At 34.3% G+C, this 19,121-nt stretch overlaps 1 protein-coding gene across 1 annotated transcript in view; it reads right to left on the reverse strand.

Moving 5' to 3' along the window:
* Window positions 1-19,121, reverse strand: part of LOC107655988 (uncharacterized) — a 94,321-nt gene that overhangs the window by 46,505 nt on the left and 28,695 nt on the right. The window contains exons 8-9 of the mRNA XM_016443618.1: window positions 16,981-17,104; window positions 7-106 (exon numbers count right to left, since the gene is read on the reverse strand). Coding sequence (XP_016299104.1) covers window positions 7-106; window positions 16,981-17,104 — 224 coding nt within the window. The remainder of the gene's footprint in view (window positions 1-6; window positions 107-16,980; window positions 17,105-19,121) is intronic.

Consider the following 19,121-nt stretch of genomic DNA (forward strand, 5'->3'; position numbering starts at 1 on the left):
TCTTACCAAGAGCAACTGTTCCCATTAGAAAAGGCTTCCCGATTCGGGTGAAGTCATTCGTGGTCTCATGGTGAACCTCTGAACCCACAACAAATGTCACGGCCACCTTGGAGCAAAGAAATTATGACAGGCTGTAAAACGCACGGCACAGAGCATCCGAAGTAATCCAGCCCACCAATAGATTCTCATTTCAAATGACATTTGCAGGGATATACAAAAGCAGAGAAAAAGTGCAATGACAAATTCTTGGTAGTTTCTGTCAAGGGTTACTGGAAATGCCTTGGGGGAGCACAACCAAAAAGTGTTTTACCACAAATTGATAGCTTTTAATGTCATGACTCATGACCACTGAAACTGAGAAAGAGATGAGATACAATATGTGAGAGATGAGAGAGGGAGAGTGTGAAAGAGAACAACAATAGTCCTTGACCTGGATATTTGTTGTGCATGACTAGCTCACAGCTGAAATAATATTTGCAAGCACTATGTGATAAACATGCTGCATCAATGGGATAATTTTTATTAGCTAAATGATTTGAAGTGACAAGGCCATGTCAGTGCAATTTTAATCCAGTGCAACTAAATCTATTTGTTTTGTATTTGGGAACACACAAAAAAAAAGCGTTCATGTGGCCAAGTAAATAAAAAAATATGATATTTTTCACCTTTATATTCATACATTTATTCTGAAGTGGCTTATTTTTATTTATTTATTTTAATGTCAAGGTAACCATCATTTAAACCAATGCCGTTATTGATTAAACATGCTTAATGCAAATAAATAAATAATATAAAGTAATATGTGACATTTAATTTATGAAGCATGACATGCGGACACAAAGGCTCTGCTTCCAATTTTTGACTAACAGCGTTAAAGAACAACGATATTTCTAAAACGATTAATCGAAACAGAGAGTTTGAACTGATTCACATGAATGAATCAACCTCTCCAACTTTAATGCCATTTTTCAACTGTAGATGCTATTAAACCATCTCGGTCTTAACACGTTTATATGTGTATTAGTGAACTGGGATACTAGGAAGGGTGATCACACTTTCTTTAGGAAAGATAATAGGCAAATGAAATGCAAATTTCATCACAGCACCAAGTGTTGCTTAAGCAATAGGCTACTAAACGCGACTGTAAATACCAGCACAAGTGCACACTATTTCAATAGGCAACAAGTTAATATTGAGTTAACTAACTAACAGATATAACTAACATTTCAGACAAATTGTTGCCAATTACCTGTCTATTTCCAACGAATAGCAAAACCAGCATCTCTGAAAGAACCCATGTTTACAAATGAATCACTTGAGGAATGATTCACTCATTATACACTTGTCGCCACCTACAGGCATAACGATATAACTTTCAGAAAGAGTCACATTGCCTGAAGAGTTAAACGAAGTGACACAAAGCAGGAGAACGGGACAAGCCATTATAATATTTGCAGTAAAAATAAATAAATAAATAAAATAAGTAGCTAACAACACTGCTGCACCTTTGAAATAGGGCACTCATAATGCATCAAGAGCAGCATGTCCATTTTCGGTGATTTGCAGAATAAGAGATTCCCATCTTATTTGGCGCTGTTATTATTGTGTTCCAGGAAGTCACAGGACCTTCCTGTTGTGTTAACCCCAATTCTCACTATTGTCGGACTGCTAGAATACACGGCTGCCCATGGGAGGACGGTAGTACAGAACTCTTCTATCGGGAGATGACAGCCCACCTGTGCAGCCAGACTCAGTGTGCGGCCACGTCCGAGCTGTGAGATTGTTAATGGAATTTTGCAGCACTACGTGCCCGCGAGAGAGCAATGAGAAGCTCCTCAGAAACAGCCTGCCCAAATCTCACTGCCCACACATGCAGAGCCAGGAAATTACTCCCAATGAAGGCGGACATCTCACTCCCTCTGTTGCTCAGTGTCTTGGAGGGAGAGAGAGCAACATAGACGGACAGACAGATAAAGCGGATACCAGGTTACTATAGCTAACTAAAACTAAGACAAAGATGTTTTCATTACTTGAAATACAATAAATGTTAACTGAAGAAGGAAATCGCATTTTTATTTAGCTACTTAATGTAATAAATGAACTAAAACTGAACTAAAATGAATACAAATTAAAAAGACATATAAAAAAAAATCCCTACAAAATTACTTAAACTAAAAATAAAATGCTAAATATAAATATATTAATTACAATAATCAATGATATTAAAAAACTATGGTGGGTGCTTTATTGTACGTGTCTTAAAAAAAAAAAAACTTATTTTATAGACATGAATTTATAATATAATTTAATATAAAATATTAATTGTATAATATAATTTAATTTGTGCAATTTGTGGTACAATTATTTTATAACGTTTGTGAAATGTATTTAGTCATTATTTTATTTAGTATATTGTAAAATATATTTACACATTTCACAATTTTTTATTTTTAAGAAGTATCTTATGATCAGAGTTAAATCTCAATTTAATGATAATAACATCTGTTGTGCAGCTGCAATGTGTACATGACCTTTGATTATCTGTATGGAACTTACACGACAAATATTACTATTAAAAAACCATTACTTCAGAAAAAAATGATGCTCTAGTCTCTGAACTACACTAGAAAGCCTTTTCTGTGAAATTGTAGTTCAGAGCTTTCTTGAAAGAGCAGAAGAGGAAATCTGAGAAGAGGAAGCTGGCATACTGAGTCTATTGTCTGTAAGTAAACATTGCACTTTTAAGGACCAGAGAAGAGTGACCTGGATTACTGAGAAGACATTCCATTAGATGCACACATCTGGCTTTTGAGCTCTCGCAGAAAAAAACAAGATCACATAAAAGTGGCTTTCTGTTTCCTTTTAAAAGCAGGATGGTGAAGGGAGACCGAGCAAAGACTGTGATTAGCGTCTTTCTAACTTGACATTGTCAAAAGTCTCAAGTGAGGTCTAAGAAAATGAAGTGTAAAAGCACATATTACCCAACAGTGGCTGTTCGTTCAAATCTCATGGCTTTGTCTGAGAGTGCCCATCTACCCGGCCCTTCAACATCTCTTCTCAGCTCTCTCTATTCTCTCTTTCCCTCCATTCCTGTAGTTTTGAGCATGGCTGGGGCCGAGGGAAGGGAGGTGAGAGGTGCTCTATCCTGTCAGGATTGACCCATCGCAACAGATGTCATGCATTAGTGGAGGAGAAGAATGCAATTTCCTTCAACGTTTGAGATAGCATCCATAAATACACACACATTTGCTCTCACTCTGTGATAATAAACACAAAGTACACAAACTGATATAGTAAGACAACAAACGCACATCCATCAACCAAACACCTTTAGCGCTTTCTAAGTAAAGCAAATTCTCTCTAAATGCATGAAGGCCACTCCAGCGGCTCCAATCTTCTAATGCACACAGGGGACCAGATGATGGACTGAGTGAATCCTTTTCACGGAGGATCAGACTGGAGGGAGAGATGGTAGAGGAACAGGACAGGTGGCTGGGGAAGCCGACATCCTAACCCTCTCGCCTGGTACATAGCGATCTTCTCTCCCTCTTTTGTCTGCACGCTTTTTGAGCGAGAGAAAACATGACAGAAATTCGCTTTCGCTCTTCAGCTGCGGCGCAATATACAGAGCAACAGAGGTTGTTTTTCATCTCGCAAGTCAAATTAAGGTAGTTACACTCACTGAGGAGTTCAGCATTGCTTTGGCGTACTGACGGCTGAACGCAGCCCACTGTGAAGTCATAACCCTCTGCAAAAGAGTTTGATTCATGTATGTTTTAGCACAATCAATCTAAAGAATGTAGTCGGGTTGTGTGTTTCACAGATAACTGTCAAGATGGGGAAAGATAAACTTGTAAACTCCTATATAAAATAGATAGCTCACTGTGAAATAGCAGACATACACACACCTGTGATCACATATATTAAACAACAGCAAGGCTGCATTTTTAAAATTGAAAATACAATATTGTGAAATATTATTACAATTCAGAATAATGTTAATAGAAATTTCAAAAGAACAACATTTATTTGAAATTGATTTTTTTTAACAATTAAAAAAAGACTTTACTGTCACTTTTGATCAATTTAATGCATTCTTGCTGAATAAACATATTAATTTCTTAATAAAAAAGAACAACATCTTAAACTTTTGAACATACGCATGTGACAGAACATGAGATTTGAGGGGAAGATTATCATATCACTAAAAAATATCAATGAAATTAATGTAAATGTTAATGTCAATTAAATTAAGGTTTGCACAAGTCCACTCAAACAAATATGTATATTTTTAACAAAATTAATGAGAATTGAGGTTCTTTAAGTTATAAGAGTGGAAACCTAACTGAATCAAGTAAACCCTGAATGAATATCTTTTGGCAATCCCCAGTGAAAAATAAATATAGTAAATGTATTTGAAATACATTTATTTCATGCTAAGTATACTACAAATACATTTACATATTTATGTACTTAATAAAAACACCATGCAGTTGTACTTTTAGTATACTAAACTGGTATACCAACTAATTTTGTACTTAATGCACTTTAAGTGTGGACGTGTTGCTGAAGTTCAACTAAAGATATACTGAAGTATATTTGATTTTGCTAAAGTGGAACTATTGCAAGTATACTTCAGGCACACTTGAAATATCTTGCATTTAAAGACCGATATTATTCAATGATCATACAATCCTACATTATCATACATCGACAGTTGTACATTAAAACACATTAAAACACATTTTATGCTTAATATTAAGAAATGTGCAATGTGCACAAGTAGTACTCCAAATAAACTTTAACTATAATTTTCATATCAGTACGTCTCGAGCGATATGTCAGTAAATATGTAGATCTGAACTGTACTTATTACTTTTTTTTTTACTATGGCACATTTTAACACATTAAATAGAACCTCCTCTCTTCAGCATAATGTTAACCACAAAAACTCCAGCTTACTACTACTACTACTAACAATAATAATAAAAGAAAACTACAAACCTAGCTTCAGTTGTCAACAAAAATTATTCATTAGTCCCTACACAAACTTCCAAATTGAAGTGAATTGAATATAAAGAATTGATGATGTAACTTTAGCTTATTAATAAAGCAAACTGAGCAAGCAGCAAAAATATTTTTGATTTTTCATATATGCTCTTCCTCGCCTGAAAATAAGTGAAAAAGCAACATATTTATTGCAACATCAGATTCCCAGACTGATTATTTCACGAATAGAAAAGTCATGGCTATCCAGCGGTGGGATATTCTGACTGATTTGTAATATCATGCTCGATTATATTCCACTAAACACAATTAGCTCATATTTGAGAGACAGAGCAGAAAAACCTGTTCCTAAAAGTGAAAAACGAAAGCGGCTGCCCGCTGAGGCAGTGATGCCGTGTAAATGGCCTATTTTATCTATGCCTCTCAAAGGGTGAGGTATAAATACTCTCTTGACCATCTTGCAAAATGGGACACAAACCTCAGGTAAGAGCAAAAGAATGGCTGTTATTTTGAGTCTTTGAGCGAGGCAATACTAAAGAGCGTACAGCTCTCAGACAAAGAGGTAATTTCCGGTCCCATCACACAATATAATACACAATAAAAGCGTAGTGAACTTTTCGGCTGTCCATTTTGAAGGACAGCAATTCAGCTATTGCACACTGGAGGCTTTGATGTTTTATTAATAGAGCTGCACAGAGAGTGTCAAACACTAGGGGTGTACATCTACTCTACTGGGGCATGTGGGCTGAGCCAGACAGCTGACAGCACAGAGGAGAGTCTGGTCTCCTGACATTGATCTGTTTGCTTTGTGCAGTTCTCTCAGTGCAGAGCTGGCTCCAAAACCAGTACAAATCAATGAGAGAGAAATGCAAATACATGCAGAATCAACTTTCTTGCTGGTCAGATATAATAATTTAACATATGAGCTGTTACTTAGGCTATAAAAATAACACTATTAAAAGTGTTTTACTACACATTAATGGAATACTTGATTCTGATTGGTCAACCTTGACACTGTGCGGTTAAATATATATGAAACTGGAAATTTCGGTTTCCATGCCAGTGCTACTTTCTTGGATTCATAAAAACCTTAAAGGTGAAATACAAAACCCTATGATTCATGTTGATAAAAACTTTTAGACATTCTAATGCATTTACTATGGTTTTTAATGATATGTGTGCTTCTGAAATAGCATCATTTTAAGCTACTCTTTTATTTAGTCATAGGGGAAATTCTCTTAAACGCAGGTAAAAATTATAATCAAGCTACAGTTCAAAAGTTTGGGGTCAGTAAGATTTTTTATTTTATTTTTGTTTTATGCATATATGTCTGCATTTGTTTGGTCAAACATACAGTAAAACCTGCAATATTGTGAACTATTATCACAAATTTAAAATAACTGTTATTTGTTTTAAGCTTATTTTTTAACAGCCATTACTGCAGTCTTTAGTGTCATGCTTCAGAAATCATTCGAATATGCTGATTTGATGCTCAAAAAACATTTCTTAATATTACATATTTACACACAAACACACACACACACACACACACACATATATATATATATATATATATTTCTTTATTTATTATTATATATTTTTTTATTATTATTATTATTTTTTTTTTAAATATTACATATTTTAGGATACTTTAATATAGTTCAAAAGAAAAGTGTTTATTTGAAATAGAAATCTTTTGTTACATTATAAATGTCTTTACTGTAACTTTTAATCAATTTAATGCATCCTTGCCAAATACAAGTATTAATTTCTTCAAAAAAGTATTTCCTGACCTCAAACCTTTGAATGGTAGTGTACATTTACTGGGAAAAACAATGAATGTAGAATTAAAAATCATTGACTTTATATGGACATTCTAATGTGTAATGTTGGGTGCAAGTGTCTATGAAATCAACTCAAGAATTCACAAAAAACAAACAAATAAATAATAATACAAAAAATGTCTAGAAATGGCCTTGCTTGTCTGAAACGAGAATCAATCAGAAATATTCACATTGCCAGACTTCCAAGGCATCTGTCTTCACTTTTAAATGCCAGCACGCTTAAAGAAAATGGTTAGATTATTTATTGATGCATCGTGCTGTGGTGTTAAAGCGGAGCTTCATATAGTGCATGTTTGCTGACCGATGTCAGTATCACCTCTAGCTCTTTAGTATTTCTAGCTGTTGCAGTGTGCTGCTGACAAACTGTGAAAATCACACGTAACCATGTGATGCAGTACACGGATGACACTTGCAGAAAATGTCTCCATATTTTAAAATAGCCCTAATGAATAGTTTAGAACAAGACAACATATTAAAACTTAGGAGGTCAACATACTATTACAGAATGTATTAATAAACTTATAAGTATTCAGCTTCACTCAACTGAAAAGACGATGGGAATAAAATGTACAAAGTACAACTTGAAAATTCAATATAATTTCCTTTAAAATAAGTCACTCTCTAAGTAGGGTAAACTTTATAAAAGGAAGGACGTAATTTAAGCGAACTGTGCGTGTTTGTCAGGGATAAGTATCATAATAGAGCCTCGCTCTTCCTCTGCGTCTCGCCGTGTCCGTCCTTCAAAATCACCTCAATAATGAAAATGATCGATTTCAGATCGTCTCGACTGCAGCTACCCTTGTGTAAAGTTGAGCAGTGGACAGATCTATTGCTTCTTCAGAGTTCAGCGTTATTGTTTCTGTTCTTATATTTGTCTGCAGCATGTAGGGCACAGCTGGGGCGAACAGAGAGTCTGCTAGTTGGATGAATTAGCACATCGCCCACAGTTGTCCATTGGCAAAGATCTCGCGTTCGGCTGCGAGACAGGCGGTAGTTGAGCTTAACTGCCATGTCCTGAAACCCCGGGTCTTGAGCAGACAGGGTGACATTTACATGCTTTGAGAGGCACTTTTGTTTGTGGTTTTATGAATTACATGATTAGAGGAGATTTTGCCAGCTATTCTAAGACACGCTCGAAGCAGACTGCACTGATTAGCTAGATAGTGCCTCCCAAAAGTCAGGCCTCATGCTAGCTGCGACATTTAGGAGAAGTGATTTACCAGCTTCGCAGTGAATTGTTATGATGAGGTTACAACCTTATGGATTCCTGGAGTGTGTTTGTGATGGAGTAGTGGAGCTCTTCAGCAGAGACAATAAATAAATCATCATGGAGGGAGAAAATTGATTTTTTTCCCTCTCTCTGTCTTTCCCTGACATATTGTGAAATCAAAAAATCGTTGGGAACTTTGAAGAAGAAAGAACCGTAAGTAATCACCATCTCTGACATGAGACAAACTTGATTAACCCTACTTCATAATGCATTTAACTGCACAGAATGGCCAGTCATAGACTATGCAGGCTCTGATACAAATCTATTCATTTTCAGCATCTAAAAAAAAGAACAAATGTTCTTGGCCTAATGCAGGGGCTGTGATGAAGTTACAATTGTGGGCCTTACCACCCTCCCGGGAGGCAGTTAAAGTCACTGACCACAGCATTAGTTATACTGAGAAAAAAATACTGTGGTGATACATACTGAATCCATATTTCTATATATTCGCATTAAAATGATACTTTTGACAAGGCATTTAATAAGCCATAGTATTATCATGAAACATACAGTTATATTATATTATATTGTACATTTTTTCCACCCTATATATAAATAAAAATCCCCTTTATATTATTTATTATATATTATATAAAATTCTCTCTCTCAATTTCATTCGATCTGAAAATTGTTAAGAAGACCTTTGTCTCAAAATATATGCATTAATTTTAGCGATTCTAATTTGCTACTTTAAAATCTACAACATTTTAAAAAACATAAAATATTAGATCAAGTAAGCACAGAATCAACTTCGTGCTGCTGCGCGCGATCCCGTCAAGGATCAGACAAATATACAGGTGCATCTTGAAAAGCAAACATTTTGGAAAGTGCTACGCCACGTTTTTCTAGTGGTTTAGATGAAAATAATATCAAAGGCGCCTTTTACCCCAGGGCGCCTTTAGCCCCGTTGTACCTATAAAATAGCTAACATATAAAACCTTATGGTAAACATTTTTATATCTGTATTTTGTTATGAATGATATCATATAAATGTTTTTTGGCATAGGCCTCTTACAAAACTCATCTTCTAATTATTTTTAACTACTCAGCTGTGCCACAACAAACTAGACAAGGTCGCTTATTTAAATTCAACTACAGTACATACACAAAACTTTCTGACGTTTTATTCAACAGCCCTTCAGAAGGAAAACCACAAACACTGTTTCCATTTGCAGGAGATGGAAGGAGAAGCTACTGTAGTAAAACATATCATGTCTGAGTGTGTGTGGCAATCCTTAAGGCGTCTCACCCAAATGGTCATTAGGGAGAGTGAAAGCATTAATAGATGGTGAGTCGGTGGGGTGTCATAGCCTGACAGAGCTACACAGCACTGCAATGCCATGTGCTCTTAGCTTTGTTTCCTAATGCCCCTGACACAGACGTTGACGCAAAGAATCAGTGACCTGAAAAAGGCAGAGCGTTCACACACAATGAGCTCCTGAGCAAAATCCTCCATGCCTTCCCAGCACTCTTTGTGTCAGAAACCACACAACAGAGGCAAACTGATTAGATGTAGCAGCTATATCCTCTCAACCAACACAAGCGGGCAAAATGCCTGCTCTACAAACAGTTGTGGGCAGTAATGTGTTACTGTAATAATATTACTTTCCCCAGTAACTTCCAATCGCAATCTAAAGTAGATTTTGGTCATATAATGATCAAAAATATGTTATTTGTAGAATTTTAGAATAAGCTAATTGCTACACCTGCTTGTATTGTGTATTCTTATAAAAATAACCCAAATCACATACAAATCAAATGCTGTCATAATCATGTTTATCAGCTTAATGTTTCATGTGTATAAGTTTGTACAGATGCAGAACAAGGAAGTTTAGTGGAACTTTGTCATTAAAAGAGGTTATGAAGATGTAATATGAGTGACATAGGAGCAGCGAATGAGTCATAACAGAGATCACAGAAAATAAATCACAGGGAAACAACACTGTAAGATGCTAATGCTCATCAGATCACACAATTCAGTGGAAAATGAATGGAAATTATTATTATGCCTAAAGAAATACTAAGTAAAAGTGTGTAAATATACCCTAATGGACACAAAGAGGCACACATATGAAGTCAGAATTCTGAGGAGAAAGGACATAATTACCAATTTTGTGGAGTTTAACAGAAAAGTAATATAACGAGAAGTGTAATAAATTACTGTTGGCTTGGAGTAATAATAAGTAAGTATAAAGGAGTAACAAGTAATGAGTAATAAATTACATTTTTTGAGCCCAACACTGATTTACAGTAGAAACCAGCAGACTTCTCTGCAGCTTTTGTTGTGATTGATGGTTATGCATATTGTAGCACCGGCAAATAAGAATCTTCCTCAAAGAGATGTAGCGAGAACAAACTGAACACGGTAAAACCCCTCTACAGCTAAAATGTCATGCTCTTCCAATACTGATTCTAGTCCAGCACTATGAATCATTTTAACAACAATTGTTCGTTCGCCAGCCAGGAATTGTCTTCCAGATGAAATATTTCATGGGCCCATTTGAACGGCGTGCCATATGCATCCTTAATGAATCTATATTTCAGGTTATGATTCTCTCTCAGGAGTTAAAGGAGGTTGGTCCAACATTAACAATAAATCCTCAGCTAGTGGCAATTAGGGAACAGCATCTGACATCCTTCCGCGTAATGCCCACAATCCCAACACACACGCGCGCTACACCTGTTCTTAATTACTGCCGGTCTGCTTTTTAACTTTTATTCATATTGCACTGGAAGCTTGGCACACACTTTCTAAAACTATTTAACATCACTGCTCACCCCACAGAAAGGAACCATGGGAAATTTTAATAGCCAAGGTCATAGGGTCAAAGTTTGGCTGATTAGCTTCCATAGTTAGACCCTGTTAGCAGATGACGTATATGTGCATTTGCGTATGGCTCTGGAACATAATAACTAGGAAGCAAAGCAAATAAGGGAGTCACTGATGTAACTCATTTTAAAATGAATTCGTGGAAATGCTCTTTTTTGTATATTCATGTTATTTTTTGTTATTTTGAAAAACTTATACACCACTTTAATAAGTTTAAATTTAATGACTCTACGAATGTCATGTGGTGTAACTATAATATAGAAAATAGTAACATATTTTCCTTACACCTTGAGTACACATGAATGTAGTTCCTTTTTTATTTTTCATTACTTACATTTTTTAAAAAATACTTTTTGAGGTAAAAACTTTTTTTACACACATATATTAATATTACATTTTTGTGAAGTAGCTCCACATGACGATTTACAACCTAAACTAAAAAGATAAATTATCTTAAATTGTAAGATACTTGTTGATGCTGATACAGAGTAATGAGGATCCTTTTTATGAAAGAATTTGCATATTGTATATATACACACACACACACACACACAATATATATATATATATATATATAAAAATTGTCACATCAATGACTGTTACATACCATACTGTACTTCCTCCAGCCTGGCACCCACCATCGAGATTAATGGGAAGGCTAAGTTCTCAGTTAGATATTTTTGGCCAAAACCAGTCCCACAATGAAGCCACAACTAATGCTATCATGAAACATTACTAGTCAATGACATTCCAGCAATGCCCCACAATTAGCACACAATCGACCCCTCCACACAAGAGACATGATCATTCCTGGCCTCATTTGAGCAGAAGAACAATTATCTGCTACTTACAGTAAAGCGCTAAATTACACCCACTTTAACTGGCAATTAGGTGGAGGGCATTTCATGGATGACTGTTGCATTGGGAGTCATGAAAATATGTCGCCCGCTGTTAAACGGAAGAGCCAGTCACAGATGATATCTCATCAGGGGCTCTTTCTTGGCCGTCTAGGTGGCATGATTCACAGCGTGATGCAGGAGGGACCGTCCACGCCCCATAAAACCCTAACTCATAAATGATAACCGCCCAAATTATAGATAAGCATGGACATTTCGAACAGAGATAATACATCAACGAGTGTGATTAATGGGCTGGAATTTGACCACTGATGAGACAGGGTTAAGAATTACTCTCAGCTAGCTTACTGACCAGAGCCTGAAGCAGTCGTGGTGCTTGATGAATGGCTTGCTGTAATTATACAAAGCATCGCAGTGGAGTGCTGGCCCAGCAGTACGACTTAAGAGTGAAAGATAGAGTTTGAGGTAAAATTGACCCAAAGGCATGCCCACAGTTCAGTTACAGTCCACGCTCTGATCATATGAAGAAGCACACTGCACACAAAACTACATTTACATTTAGTCATTTTGCAGACGCTTTTATCCAAAGCGACTTACAATTGGGGAATACATAAAGCGATTCTTCTTAAAGAGGCAAACAGACACAGGAAGTGCTTGTAATACCAAGTTTTAGGCATTGTTCAAATAAGTACAAACTAGAAAGGGAAGTAATAAATAAAGAGAAAGACAACGTTTTTTTTTTTTAATTAGAATGAAGTTAATGACAGTTAAACATTTAACCCAACTGTTGGTTGAAAACAACCCAATCGCTGGGTTTGTCCATATTTTACACAGCACTGGGTTGTATTTAACCCAGCATTTTAAAAATAAGTACAAACTAGAAAGGGAAGTAATAAATAAAGAGAAAGACAACGTTTTTTTTTTTTAATTAGAATGAAGTTAATGACAGTTAAACATTTAACCCAACTGTTGGTTGAAAACAACCCAATCGCTGGGTTTGTCCATATTTTACCCAGCACTGGGTTGTATTTAACCCAGCATTTTAAAAATAGTTTTAAAAGTTGTGCATAAAAAAACAGCATAGTGCTGATAGTATAGTTTTGTTTGAATCATGCATAAAAACTGCACTCTAAAAAATGCTGTGTTCAGCCTGTTGGGTCATTTTATTGGGTTGTTTTTAATATTTTTACCAAGGTGCTGGGTAGTTTTTCTGTAACTAAGTTGCTGGGTCATTTTTAACGCTGGGTTATTTTTTCTACCCAACCGCTGGGTTGAGCCTGTCTCCGATGAAACAACGCAGCTGCTGAGTTACAGTCATAGCACGGGCTTTTTACATCCACAGGACGGAGCGGTTCTCAGCGCCGCCGCCGGCGATTTGGTGCACTCTTTCCGGGAAATAAAGGTTTGTATACATTTTATTTCATTTATAAAGTCTTTAATGTGGTGTAAATTATATTATTTTACGCAACGCAACATAAGAACGAGATGTCAGCTGCGTCAGCAGCGGTCGTTTCGTAAGATGGAAATGCCTTTTGCACTTATGCTGTATTCACCCAAATAAATTAAATTTATCTTGTATGTTTTCCATGGGTGTTCTTGCTTAATAATAAATGTTAATCTTTTGATTATTGCTGTTGCCTATAGAAATTCTGTGTGTGATTTTTAATTTCCAGCCCATTTTAAGCCAGCAATATAATAATTTTTTAAACAATAGATGAGTTAAATAAAACAACCTAGCATGGTGGGTAAAAACATTTAACCCAACCAGCTGGCTCAAAATTACCCAGCATGTGTTCTTCTGTCCAATATTTACCCAGCACTGGGTTGCCAAATAACCCAAGTTGGGTTGTTTTTAACACAGCATTTTTTTTAGAGTGTAGACATCCATATGCAAATGTGCATATTGCACTTTTTGTTTGTCCAAGTTGCACTGCTGTTCAAAAGTTTGGGGTCAATTAATACTTTCATTCAGCAAGAATGCAATACATTTATCAAAAGTGCAGTAAATACTTTTACACCGTTACAAAAATATTCTATTTAAAATACATGCTGTTCTTTTGAACTTTCTTTACTCTAAAAAAAAAAAAGGTTGGGTGAAAACAACTCAGCACTGGGTGAAATATGGACAAACCCAGCGATTGGTTTGTTGTGACCCAGTGGTTGGGATAAATGTTTAACCAAACCTTCTGGGTAGTTTTATTTAACTCAACTATTGCTTAAAAATGACTACAGTGTATTTCTTGCTTGAACCCAAATGAACCCAAAATAGGTTGGAAATTAATATTTATTAATATGTTCAATAAATGAACATTTATTAATAATTTGAATGAATAATAATTAAATAATAAACTTTTTTAAACAGCTTATTAATAAATTGTCACCTTTTGATTATCGCTGATGCCTCTGTGTCGGATTTCTAATTTACAACCAATTTTGGACCATTTTATTCATTTGAAGCCAGCCATATAGCAATTTTTAAACAGTAGCTGAGTTAAAGAAAACAACCCAGAAGGTTGGGTTTGAAGTGTAACAGGTTTGCTCTAACTTTTTACTTCATTGCTGGGTCAAATGTGCTCATTATAAAGGGAAAACGGAGAGTTCTTCCCTTCAGCTCAAAAGACTGCTGGGATCGCTTTCTGCTGTCCCGTGAGGTTGGTGTAAACAGGTCACCATCTCACTGAATAAAGCATAGAACTCCTCGTCCTTAAGGACAACACATACCTGCTGGAGAACTCTCATGACATTTCACTGAATAATGTCAAGATAAAACCAACTCAGTATTAAAAATGATATTCTTTATCTTTAATAATATGTTTTTTTGTGTTTTAATAATCTCTCTGCCCTCCAAGACACTTCAATGCATCTGTTTATTGCAGTTCTACATTTGAATGAAACCTCTTGAAGTGTGAGGTGTCACTCACGGATCAAAGTCAGAATATTAGAGGTGACGCTCTACTCTGGAGTGAAAGAACATGTGACGTAAGCAGGTCATCAGAAACCATTATCATTTCATAATTATTGTTCATTACGTCTACAGTGTCACATCTTTCCTCATTTTTCAGTTTATTAATTTCTGTCCTTTATGGCTCCTTCACAGATTAAGGAACACTCATTCTGTGGGCATAATTAACAATATAAATAACATTTTATATACAAATAACATAAAATAGTTTTTGTGTGAAACATGAATATTTATAGATTTTTGTTACTCTTCTAAAAAAAAAAAAAAACATCTCAACGAGCTGGTAATCTACACTTATGTTTAAAAGTTTGGGGTGAGTAAATTAGTTTACCTTTATTTTTAATAATTTTATTTAACAAGGATGCATTAAATTGTCTAAAAGTGACAGTAAAGACAAAAGTTCTGTTTCAAATAAATTGTTCTTTTGAACTTTCTAATCATTAAAGAATCCAGAAAAAAAGATTTTTCAGAGTTTCCAGAAAGATTTTAAGCAGTACAACAGTTTTCAACATTGATAATAATAAGAAATGTTTACTGAGCAGAATATCAGCATTTTAGAAGACACTGAAGACTGGAGTAATGGTTGCTAAAAAGTCAGCTTTGCCATTACATGAATAAATAACATTTTTGAATATATTAAAAAAGAAAACACATATATATATATATTGTATTTAAATTGTAATAATAAGCAATATTACTATTTTTACTGTATTTATGATCAAATAAATGCAGCCTCGGTGAGCATAAAATAAGAAAATCTTACCGACCATTTTTGAATGGTATAGTGTAGATAGAGTATGTGCATTTCATGTCACAACTCATATGTTCAATACAGAGTTGTTTTTTAAAGTATTTTTATGGCTGTCCAAATGTGAAACTTCATAATAATTTGAGAAATTGATAAATCAATTAAGAAGTGTATAAATCAAACAAGGAATCTATGTATATCAATAGAAAATTGTTGAATTCATCAAGTAATGTGGATAAAAAGATCTGATAATAAAAATAATTGGTTTAACGGTATATAAATATTATATTATATTTATTACACTTATTAACAATTTCCTTATTTCATCAATTGTACAAAACAATAAAACTAAAATTAAAAGTTTAAAAGAATGAAAAATAAATTTAAGCAATGCAGAAAATAATCAATGAAGGAATCCAGAAAAAAAGATTTTTCAGAGTTTCCAGAAAGATTTTAAGCAGTACAACAGTTTTCAACATTGATAATAATAAGAAATGTTTACTGAGCAGAATATCAGCATTTTAGAAGACACTGAAGACTGGAGTAATGGTTGCTAAAAAGTCAGCTTTGCCATTACATGAATAAATAACATTTTTGAATATATTAAAAAAGAAAACATATATATATATATATTGTATTTAAATTGTAATAATAAGCAATATTACTATTTTTACTGTATTTATGATCGAATAAATGCAGCCTCGGTGAGCATAAAATAAGAAAATCTTACCGACCATTTTTGAATGGTATAGTGTAGATAGAGTATGTGCATTTCATGTCACAACTCATATGTTCAATACAGAGTTGTTTTTTAAAGTATTTTTATGGCTGTCCAAATGTGAAACTTCATAATAATTTGAGAAATTGATAAATCAATTAAGAAGTGTATAAATCAAACAAGGAATCTATGTATATCAATAGAAAATTGTTGAATTCATCAAGTAATGTGGATAAAAAGATCTGATAATAAAAATAATTGGTTTAACGGTATATAAATATTATATTATATTTATTACACTTATTAACAATTTCCTTATTTCATCAATTGTACAAAACAATAAAACTAAAATTAAAAGTTTAAAAGAATGAAAAATAAATTTAAGCAATGCAGAAAATAATCAATGAAGCAAAAATTAATACAAAAAAATTGGATTAAATGTAATTAAAAATGAACTATATTTGTTTTATTAAGTCACATATTACTTTATTTATTTTCTTATTATTACATTCTTTATCTATTTGTATTTATATGCATTTTATACATTTATTTATTTACACATTTCTTTTTTAATTTCTGCAGGTTTGGTCCTCCATATAAGTCTGTTTTAGAAGTGAGCATAAAAACAATCAAACTGATGAAGGTATTATTTTATATCAAAGGTAATTTTATCTGTGTGGCACAAGCAAGCTACATAAAAAGCTAAAAAAAAAAATCAGTGATGATTATGACTATTAAACTCACGGTAATAACCAGCAGGATTCCTTTGAGGAGCGTCAGCAGTGACGTGATGGGCTGAATGATGATCTGGGCCAGAAGAATCCCCAATGAGAGCGTCCATGTAAATGCAGGGATCACGTAGACATGACTGCAGAAGCAAAATCAGGCAAACAGTCATCTTATCCCCCACTGTTTTAAATCACAGCTTCAGTAACTTCAAATAATACCAAACCTCTCAAAATTACAGACTACAGCGAGAGTAAATGACAACAGCACAATACAATTGTAAGACAAGTATTCTTTACAATTTCCCTGCAAAACATAGACTTAGTCTCTCTAAATCACATCCTGAATGAGGAGAGGCACATTTCTCCTCTCTAAAGAAAACAACAGGGGGCAGGTATTTGTTTTGAAGTGTCTGTCTCGATCGGATAGGAGTGCTTTCTGATCCAGTGCTCCGTAATACAGTGAACTTCACAAACGCTTCCATTATTTTTATTGCAAAAATACTCTCGGAAGAATAGCACTGTCAAAAAACATATGCATGATACATAACACTGACACTCAAAGGCACGGGACAGTATTTCTTAAAGGACTGTGTGATACACAGTTTTACATAATCAATCCATTTTTATGTGTTTCCCCCATAAAATCTCTTTTCCTCATTGCAAAGTCTTCCCAGCATGCTTTCATATGATGAAATCTCAATGGTTCCATCAATACACTCTTTTAAATCTGAGGTTTTGGGGCATTGCCAATTGCATAATATTATCTTAGCTTCCATAATAGAATAAATTTTTATAAGGGTAAACACATTCTTTGCTACATGAAGGCATGACTATGGTGCCAAGGGCAATTTTGGACCACTTTATTAAGTATTTTGAGAGTTTTGCGCCTGTATTCCTGTAACATTATTATCTATGTTTGTGGACAGAGGTCAAATTCTACTGTCCCAGAGCAAAGCAAACTTATTTATGAACTCAATTCAGCAAGACCACCATATCCCACAGATAAATATGAGTTTTATAATGGATTAAGAGAACTGCGAATACTCTACCAGGGCTGAAATAACCTATTGATTTGTGCTTGCAGGATCACTTTACATTCACTGTCTCGCTCGCTCATTCTCTCTCTCTTTCCACCCTTGGTCACAGGCATCTGCCTATGATGTGTTCTTAATGAAGCATTTAGCCATCGATGTGGTGCAGGCTGCCTTGAGTGGATAATTTTCAGGTTAAGTATTTACTGGGGTGTTGCAAAATAAATTACTTTTGTGGCAATAAGTGCAATTACTAAGAAATTCTGCAGGGAACAGTATAGATGTGAAAACCTCTGTGTGAGAACATCAGTTCTCATAGTTGTATAAGGTTTTAATGATTTTACATAGACATTTTATAGAATAAGAATAGACCACAACAAAAATATCCATCTTCACAATTTCATATTATTGTTATAATAAAATAAAAATATATATAATATGATATGCCTAGAGGAAAACAAATATACTAAAATGTATTTGAAATACATTTATTTCATGCTAAGTATACATCAAATACATTTACATATTTATGTACTTAATAAAAATACCATGCAATTGTACTTTTAGTATATTAAACTGGTATACTTAAAGCCTGCTAAATTGGAACAACTAATTTTGTACTTAATGCACTTATCTTGCATTTAAAGACCGATATTATTCAAAGATCATGCAATTCTCATCAATAGTGTCATTAAAACACATTTAAGGCTTAACATCAAGAAATGCGCATTGTGCACTAGTACTCCAAATAAAGTTTAATGATAATTTTTATATCAGTAAGTCTCCAGCAATATGTCAGTAAATATGTTAATAGTTTTTAACTACATTTAATATGAAATAAAAGTATTTTCAATATATTACTTAATATTATTACTAGGTATAATATAATATAATATAATATAATATAATATAATATAATATACAGTCAGTGCAACAGCAAAGAGCTTTTTTACATTTTAGAGAAGCCAAGTTGCCATACCGAACAGGACACATGGAGATGCCAAAAAAACCCTAAACCAAACCGCCTGCTGACTGCATATATCTACTACAGTACACGTATCCATTCCGTATAACTAAACACAGCAACATAAACATGACAAATCAAAACATTATCGTGAATGTGTGT

Source organism: Sinocyclocheilus anshuiensis, unplaced genomic scaffold (assembly GCF_001515605.1).
Source record: "Sinocyclocheilus anshuiensis isolate Anshui unplaced genomic scaffold, SAMN03320099.WGS_v1.1 scaffold51, whole genome shotgun sequence".
Classification (NCBI taxonomy): domain Eukaryota; kingdom Metazoa; phylum Chordata; class Actinopteri; order Cypriniformes; family Cyprinidae; genus Sinocyclocheilus; species Sinocyclocheilus anshuiensis.